The sequence below is a fragment of the Lithobates pipiens genome, unplaced genomic scaffold (genome assembly GCF_037356315.1).
Source record: "Lithobates pipiens isolate NorthernLeopardFrog02 unplaced genomic scaffold, aLitPip1_a1.2 Scaffold_18, whole genome shotgun sequence".
Taxonomy (NCBI): domain Eukaryota; kingdom Metazoa; phylum Chordata; class Amphibia; order Anura; family Ranidae; genus Lithobates; species Lithobates pipiens.
Window position 1 is genome coordinate 324,058,982 of NW_027507758.1, and position 8,936 is coordinate 324,067,917.

Genomic DNA, 8,936 nt, shown 5'->3' on the forward strand with positions numbered 1-8,936 from the left:
GTAGTGTTGTAGTATGGGAAAATCCACAATGGCTGCCAAAGAGAATCATAATTTTAGACTGGACAAACAGCTTGCAAAAAATAAAAATTTAAATAGGAGTGTCCACTTATTTTTGAAGGGGTACAGAGTAGGTTTAACATAAGTCTGAAACAGAGATCCACCTCCAGCTTCAAGCCGAGAACCCCCTTTTATCCCACACAAACCGATTTCTGGTCATAAGCATTAAATACGTAAGCTGTAAAAGTAACAAGGTTTCAAGCATTTACACAATAAAAACTTTCAATATATGTTCTGTATAAGTATTTACATAAAATGTGCAACCCAAGGTAATTCCAATACAAATTTACTTTTAAAAAAGTGATCACTTGATTACAAATTAAAATCCAGAATATAAATGTGAATTTAATAGTTTACACTTAGGCAGCAAATGTGTTAATGTGATATTTACAAAGGAAAACACACAGAGGGCAAACAAAGAAACCCCAAAAAAATATATACAAGTACACTGTTATACAGGAGCTGTGAGCTTGGTAAATATACCAAATATCACACACAGTACACAAATTGTTAATTTGTGGAAAGGACAATTTATCAGTAGAAATATTGAACTTTTCTTATATATACACAGAACTGAATAAACAATTTAAGTCATCTAGTCCCATAGGGATAATGGAATAAAAACTATGCATGACTTGTGTCATGACTTTTTTTATTTTAATTTTTTTTTTTTTTGGCCATGTTAGGTCACTCGCAAATAAAAAAAAAAAAACACAAACTCATAAAAATACATTTGCATGCTTGATGGTTTCTAGTTCACAATAAAAAGCAACAAATTCTGAACATTCTAGAATCTCCCTACAATGTAGTTTTGCTATCAAGGTCTGCATTTTGTTCCGTCTCAATGCTAACAGGTTCGTCTTTCAGAATGGGGTGCTTTTTAACAATCACAGCAGGTTTCAGTTCATTGAGCTGCTTCACAACAAGTTCGATGTAGTCATTGAATGCCTCAACTAAAACAATCTTTACATTTTCTAGGTTCGGTAGCTGCAAAGGGTTAGCAAAAAGTAAATGTATATCCGAGTCAGAGTCTTCATCCTCAGACATATGTGCCCTTTCCTCAATTGGCTGCTGTTCTGTCTGTGTGTCCAAGCTTGAATTGCTTTTCTCTACTGTTTTCTTTTCCTTGACAACAGATTCTTCAATAAACTTAAGGAATGAAACTTCAAATCCCATAGGTTTGAAAGAGCTCAAGTCAAATGCTGGTGGGTCCTCAGGAGCAATATCAGTAACTAAGGTCTCGTCACAGCTAACTGGGCTGCTAGATTCAGCAGACAATATATCTGGTGTTGCAACTTTTCTCTTCTTATTTGGTGTGGCTTGCTTTTGTTTATTGGTTCTTTTTACAGCAACGTTTCTTTGTGGCTCCGACTGACACGAACTTGTTTCCTGGAGATCACTACTGACACAGGAGGACACCCTTGCTTGGCTTTCTGAGCTGGTGCTGTCCTCATTGCTTAGTTTTGAAATGAATAGTTCAGTGAGTTCATCCATCTCATCTTTGTCATTTTCACTTTGCTGAGAGGTTGAAAGGGTGGATTCATCTCCACTTTCGAGTACAGTTTGGTGGGACTGTTTTTGCTGGGTATCAGTGGATAAAACTATGGTTTCCTGGATATCTGGTTTTGTAGGGCTAGCTGGTTCTATGCAGGGAGGTGGAGTAATTTTAGCTATGATTCGACCACGTCTTCTGCAGACAACTAGTGATTTTTTGTATCTTGCAATGAATGCCCTGGATAATTTGTGGCATTTATAATGCCTAATAACATTGTGTTCATTAGCAACAACAGATGTACAACCCTGTATCATACAGGGGTACTGTTTCATATTACTCTCAGGGCACTCTGCTATGGCAGCATCTTTATCCTTCAATGTATAGGCTTGTTTTCCATATTTTAGAGTCAATGGTCCAGTTTTAATTTGCTCAGATTTCCCTTTGACATCTCGAAAAATTTTGCTGACTTTACATCGCTTAGTTTTAGGAACTTCATTGCCTAAAATGCCACATTTTTGTTTTGGCACTCTGGGTCTTTCCTTCTGAACTTTCTCTTCTGTGTTTTCTTGATCACCAATACTCATTTTTCTTGGTCTGATTAGATGCTCCTTATGTTTGTCTTTGTGCTTGTGAAAAATATGCCTAAGCAGATTTGACCGTGTTGCATAAAAACGGTCACAGGCTTCAATATCACACTTGTACATTTCTTCACCATCAAATTTTGGCTGTTTAATTTTTAAGCCATGGACTTCCTCAAGATGTTCAAGGTAACTAGTACAGGTTGTAAAAGTAGCTGTACACGGACTCTGATCACAGTCAAACTGTCCTACACTTGAAGAAACCGCATGTTCAATTTCATCCGCAATCATCTCATGAAGTTTCACATAATGCTGAATTAAATTAGCAAAGCTAGCAAATATTCGAGAGCAATCAGTCTCGGTACAACGGAACTCTTTGATGCCACTGTCTCCCTCCTCCGACTCCTTTTTCAAATCTTCTCCTGAGAATTTAGGAGTCTCAAGCTTGTGAATAGCTTGATAATGAAGCATTAGACTTTGCTGTATACTAAAAGCTGCCGTGCAGCCTTGGTGAACACACTTATAAGGTTTATAAGAAGTGGGCCCCTGATTAGACTTGGCTTCTTTCTGCATTGCTCTTTTGCGTTTAAGTTCTTTCTCCTTTCGTTTTCTTTTGATTTTTGGGCCTCTCTTGTTTTTCTGGTCTAGTAGTGCAAGTTTTGACTCCATAACTGGCAATTCAGGAGGTGGCCTCATGTCTTCAACTTTAGGGGATTCCTCAGCTTTTACAGGCGGCAATTCTTGAAATACGTCAGGTTCTATTTTTGTGATCCCTTGAGCATCATCATATGACTCTGCACCCCTTTTCACTTCCGGGCTTCCGTTTGGCATTTCAGGGGAAGAGAAGTCGTTACTTTCACTAGCAGATTTCCTACCATGGTGTCTTTTAATTTTTAATTTGATCATATCATCAGAGGTAAAATTATGCATTGCTTGACAGTGTGCTCGAAGATTTGAATTTCTGGTAAATGTTTTTGTACATGAAGCAACAACACACTTGAAAGGGGCAAACTTTAGTTGATGCTTTTTGATCTCTTCAAGTTTTTCAGTTGTGTAATAATGAACTTTTGTATAATGCTTAAATAAAGCATCCTTAGTCATTGCACAGTAGTTACAAGTCTCCTCTCGGCAAATAAAGGGTTTTGCAATGTTTGTGTCAGATAATGAGGATACTTCAGAGGTTTGTTCAGCAACAAGACTGTGACTTGGATTGGGGACAATTACACTGGACATTATGGGCAAAGCTTCACTAGAGGTGCAATTCTCTTCTGATGGAACGTTTTCAAACACCACACCATCCACAAGCTGAAGATTCTGTACCAGGCTCATGATCTCTAGAACTTGGTCATCATAAATGGTGGTGGTTTCTTGGGTTGGGGAAACTGAGCAGACGGGTATGTTCATTTTGTTAAGTGGGCTAGCAGCAGTGCTATCTGACATTACATTGTGCACAACCTCTGGTAATTCATCATCTACACTACCATTCGCTGCAATTTGACTTGGAGTCAAAGAAGAGCAAGGTTCTTGAGCATTACTACTAATAGTATATACTTCTGTGGCAGCCGGACTCAAATTATCGAATGTCTTCTCTCTGAAGTCTTGGTGGATATTAAGCTTGTCAGTGTCTTTGCATTCGGATATGTTGGGTGGGAGGATTGGTAAATTGCTTTTTTCTTCTTTTACAGCAAGGTGACATAATGCTGGTGTTTCTGAGCTAGCCTTGATGCTTTCATTTAGACAAGACATAAGCAGTTCTTTGTCAGCATTACTCAAATTCTTTGCTATATTTTCAAGCAACTCAGAACCATAGGTCATAAGATTTGGCTGCATCTCCATTGACATTTGCAGATTTCCTCCCACAGCTGCCAAAATATTTCTTGCTAGTTCATGTGTAGCCTCCGCTGCAACGGGTGTGTCAGTTTTCTTCTTTTTCTTAGAAGTGCTGCTCCTTTTCTTGACAGCAGTTATGCAAGAACTACGTGGGCCACTAATTACTGACACTCTAGTGCTGCTCACTTGTTTGGGTACATCATGGTTTTCCACAGCTGAATTAAGTGAAGGATTTGGGCATAAATCACCACCAGTATTTAAAGGCTCTCCGCTAGGAACATGCATTTTAACAGAACTGTTGGAATGAAGGGTCCCTAAGCTCGGAACAGCCTGTGAACTGGAAGTGGTTAGGGCATGCCTTTCGACAATATTTGTTGGGTCAGTTGAATTCATTTGTGGGGTGCAGGGTACACAGCCATTCAACATACTATTAGAAGAAAGCTGTCTGTTAGCATCATTTTCTGGGTCTACAAAACTTTGTTTGATAGTATTTGCTTTATTCTCATTGGGGCTAAAACCAGATATACTAGGATGTGAAAACTCTGTAGTTATATATGGCACACTTTCACTTCCAGGCTGGCTAGATGAAAGAAAATGTTCAGGTTTAACAGTCACTTCAGGACTAAAAGTCTGCTGTGGTGGTATTTGCGCTTTTTGGTTTGGACTAGATGAAAGAATCATGCTTGCCAAAACAGAAGGCTGTCCATCTCCCTGTGAAAGTAGTGGGGGAATGCCATAATCATTATGTGGCTTACAAACCGCTCTTTTTGACAAATGACCACCTAATGACCGCGGGTTAGTAAAAGCTCTAAAGCATCTGCTACAAATAAATTTGCCATCTTTGATAATTGCAGGAAATTTTGCACGAGGGCTATGCTTGACTCTTTTCTCTTTGTTTCTTGCTGGCCCGCTAGATGCATTTTTGTCTGGAGAGTTTGAAAGCATGCTAGATGATTTCTCTAAGTTAAAGCTTGCATCCATGTCCGTGCTGTCAACTTGTTTGGAAAAGGATGAGTCTGTGTCAACATCTTCTTTCATGAACACTGAATTTGGAGCTTCACTTCCAGTGAGAACATGGTCTGCATTTCCCCCCAGTTGAGAAAACATTGTGCTTCCACTAAGGGAGGACATAACTGGCAAAGGATCATTCTCTGTTGGCATTGGCAAAAATGGATCAGATCCATTTTCAAATTTCATGGGTAAGACTTTTGCCAAATCTTCTATTTGCGAAGTCATGCCAGTGTTATTCAGATTTCCAACCTCAGTGCTCAACAGTGTTTCTGCAACATTTTTGGATATTTCTTGGGTCATAACAGTTTCTACAGGATTGAGTAATGGATTCACCAAGTTTTCAAGATGTGTTGGGAAGACTGAATTAGGAAGGTGTTGCAACTGATTACAGAAGTTGTGGTTTGCAGTACCTTGTAAGTGAGGCTGGATGGAGTTATTTGGGACATCTGGTCCCAGGAGTAAGGAATAAGTAGCATTATCAGGAGGTGGTAATGGTGTTCCAGGTTTGTGTTTCTTTCTATTCTTGCGCTCTGTCTTAAATGAATCGTAATGTTCTGGGTGAGTACTCTTCATGTGTTTACCAATGCTCTGAACAGAATTATATATTCTTGTACATCCCTCAACATTGCATTTAAACCTTTCAGTTGGTGCAGGTGCAACAGGGGTGACTGAGGCATCACAGACAGGTGGTAAAACATTTGAGAGTGCATTACTTGTTTCAAGGGACAATGATAAAATATTTTCAGATTTAGAATTTTCTTCATAACCAGACAGAATTAGATTATTTTCACACAATTGGCTAGCTTGGTTGTGTACATTAAATGGCATTATACTATTTATTTGTTCCTGACCTTCCAGTTTACTTTTAGCTGTACTCAAAACACCAGTTTGAGCTTTCTTTGAGTTTTCCTGACAGCTGTTTTTCCCATCCTGAAATAAAGTCAAATTTTGGACTTTAAAACCTTGGAGTGCCATCTTTTGTGTTTCACTGGCATTGTCTATATTTCCACTTGGAAGAAGTTTGTTTTGATTGGATAGATCATGGAAGCCTACAGGCACAGGTAGCAGTTTAACATTTCCTGAATCTTGTGGAAAAGCAGTGGAAGCCAACATGTCAGCTTTAGGTAGTATATTGCGAGCATGGGATGGTGATGCTAAAACCTGAGTTAGCAAATTCTTACTGGGTAGAACATGAGTTGGTGGCGTAATAAGTTGGTCTATTAAATGTTTGGAATTTTTTACTTTACAGCTGCCAACAGCTGCCCTTTTCTGTGACTGCAGTGACTTTTCAGGTACACTAGCATCTTTACATATGACAGAACCTGAAATGATTGCAGAGTGTACTGGCTCTACTTTAATGTTAATGTTCACATTACCACATGGCAGCAGTTTTTCTTCAAACTTTACACCTACAATGTTTACACCAGTCTTTGTCACCTGAGTCAATGCTCCACTTTTACTGGACTCAGGCAGTATGGTTTCAGTAGCATGCTCACTCAGGTGCTGTTCTAACTGAAGTTGAGAACGAAAGATCTTTCCACAGCCAGCATGCTTGCAGGTGAAGGTATTATAGTGTTGTGCTTCATGGTCAAAAAGCATGTAGGCGGCAGAAAATATTCTCCCACAGTTGGGAAACATGCATTTTGCTTTAAAATGTCGATGCTCCTTTCGATGTGCCAATAAGTCTGTGTAAGTCTCAAAGCTTGCCTTGCATTTCATTTGTATGCAAATGTATGGTTGGCTTCCACAATGCATTTGTAAATGATCATTTAAGTGAGTCAGGCTAACAAACTGCCGTCTGCAATATTGGCAAACTACTTTCTTACTTTGTATCTCAAGGAAACGTGTAGCCTCCTCACTGTCCTTGTGCCCCCTCACATGTGCAATTAAATTTTTGAAGTACTTAAATCCCTTGTTGCAAAACTGTACAGGACAGGGGAACTCATTGACTGTTTTTTCAGGGTGAAAATTCCCAGACTTATCTTTGTCATCATTTTCATCAGAATTGTCATTATCGTTGAAAACTATAAAGTCATCCGAGTAAAAAGTGTTCTTTTTCACTTGCCTCTCTTGTTTTGTAACGGTTTCTGGATTCTTACAAGCAGGCTCCTTTTTAGGTAACTTTGGCAATCGCTTGAGAGGTTTCATGGTTTCCAGTCTCTCTTTGCAGGATTGCTTAACATGCAATGTTACATGAGGAATAAAGGTTTCTTTAGTGGTATATTGTTTTGCACATATTGGGCAGCTGAAGATGCCATCTATACAATGTTTTTGTGCATGACGGATGATGCGGTGACCAAGAAACTCCTTGTCACATAACACACAGTACTGCATATAAGCTTGCCAATTTCTAAATCGTGCCGAAACATATCCATGTTCTCTCATTTTTTTTATTGGTCTCTTTTTTTTCTTTTCTTTGAAAACCTCCTGAATAGGAGGAGCATCAAAGCTTTCAAGCCCGTTTTCTGTAGCATCCTTTGTAAATTCCTGGTAACTATCCATTTGATCATATGCTTCATTATCATTCAACTCATCAATAGAAGACACAATAGATGCCTGTTCTCCCATTAAAGCAAGGCATTGGCGCTTTAAAGTTTTCCAATCCCAAAACTCTGGATCAAAAGGCCATCTAGTTTTCAAGACCAACAGTAGTTCACACCGCAGTGAGTTTGGTACAGGAAGACTTTCCTCATCATATTTTTGGTCCGGCTGATTGTATAGCATTTCAACAGCATAGTATGCATCCACAGTGGGCTCCAAAAGAAACTCAGTGAGTTGACAGGCTCTCTTCACCTCCAGATCATCGGGTAATAAACAGGAGATTGTCTTGCAGATAGAGATTTTAACCTTGGCATTTTCACTTGACTCTAATCGCAGGGCTCGGACACACAATTCAATACAGGTTGGAAGTCCTGCAGCTTCAGTCTGGAACATGACAAAAAAAAAAGAAAAAAAAAATTACTAAATTAGCACACATTTTTAAAGTAAACAAAAATGGCATTCATGTGGAGGAGAATATCTGAAACACAAAGTGCCCCCTCCCCCCATTCATATAGCAAAAAAAAAAGAAAGACTTCTGAAAAACAGCAGCAGAAGGAAGATATTATTCCATAATTCATAAATTGATCGCTACATAACCAACTTCTTAAAATTGTGATAAATTTCATCCGTGATTATAGGAGGTTTACTTGTACCTAAAACCCATTAAGCAAATGTCAGGTTTTTAGTGTCTGTAAAGGCTAAATTTTGTTTTTACTTTAATGCATTTTATGCATTGGGGTAAAAAGGCTTCCAATTGCTGCCCCCTTTCCCTACAAACTTCCGGAATCCTGTATCTATTCAGCACTGTGCCCAGCTACTGGTCTTCTCTCACAAGCTTGAGCAGAGCCATTGGCTTCTGCTGTCAATCAAATAATGTGAATCAAGTTGCATCCATCTATGGTGGCAGCACACAGCCTGGCATGTGCCACCATAGGATGCAGCTGCCTATGGTGGCATATGAAGAGGGGAAGCTGGGAGTGGTGGCAGAGGAGCCCAGAAGAGGTTCAGGGCTACTTACAAAAAAGAAACCCTTTGAAGGTACTTTAAATCAATATCGGAGCATTAAACTTGCACTTACATTTTTTTTTTTATAGTTTTCTAGTATCACTTTACACACAGTATGTTAATGGTCTCCAACATGTAAGTGCCTGACAAAGCACAATAAAATCTGTCAGTGTACTGTTTATTCTTATACCGATCACCCTGCATATCCTGTCCTAAAGACACAACAGAAAGTAAGAGGAAATCCCCTCTTAGGTAACTATTACTGGAACTAGTGTCCTCAGAGGATTTACCTCCAACTCTTGCTGCGACGTAGGGTTGCAACTAAAGATTATTTTTATAAAATCGATTAGTTGGCCGATTATTGTTTTCATTAATCAAAAACCTCAAAAAAAGTGAGGTGTATAATTTAATTACTGTTT

The 8,936-nt window shown here is 38.9% G+C and overlaps 1 protein-coding gene across 2 annotated transcripts in view; it reads right to left on the minus strand.

The window, feature by feature from the left end:
* Positions 1 to 326: 326 nt before the first annotated feature.
* Positions 327 to 8,936, minus strand: part of ZNF292 (zinc finger protein 292) — a 125,079-nt gene continuing 116,469 nt past the window's right edge. For both annotated transcript variants that reach the window (XM_077487287.1, XM_077487286.1), the window contains exon 8: positions 327 to 7,896. In XM_077487287.1, the coding sequence (XP_077343413.1) occupies positions 856 to 7,896 (7,041 nt within the window). In that variant the 3' untranslated portion in view covers positions 327 to 855. The remainder of the gene's footprint in view (positions 7,897 to 8,936) is intronic.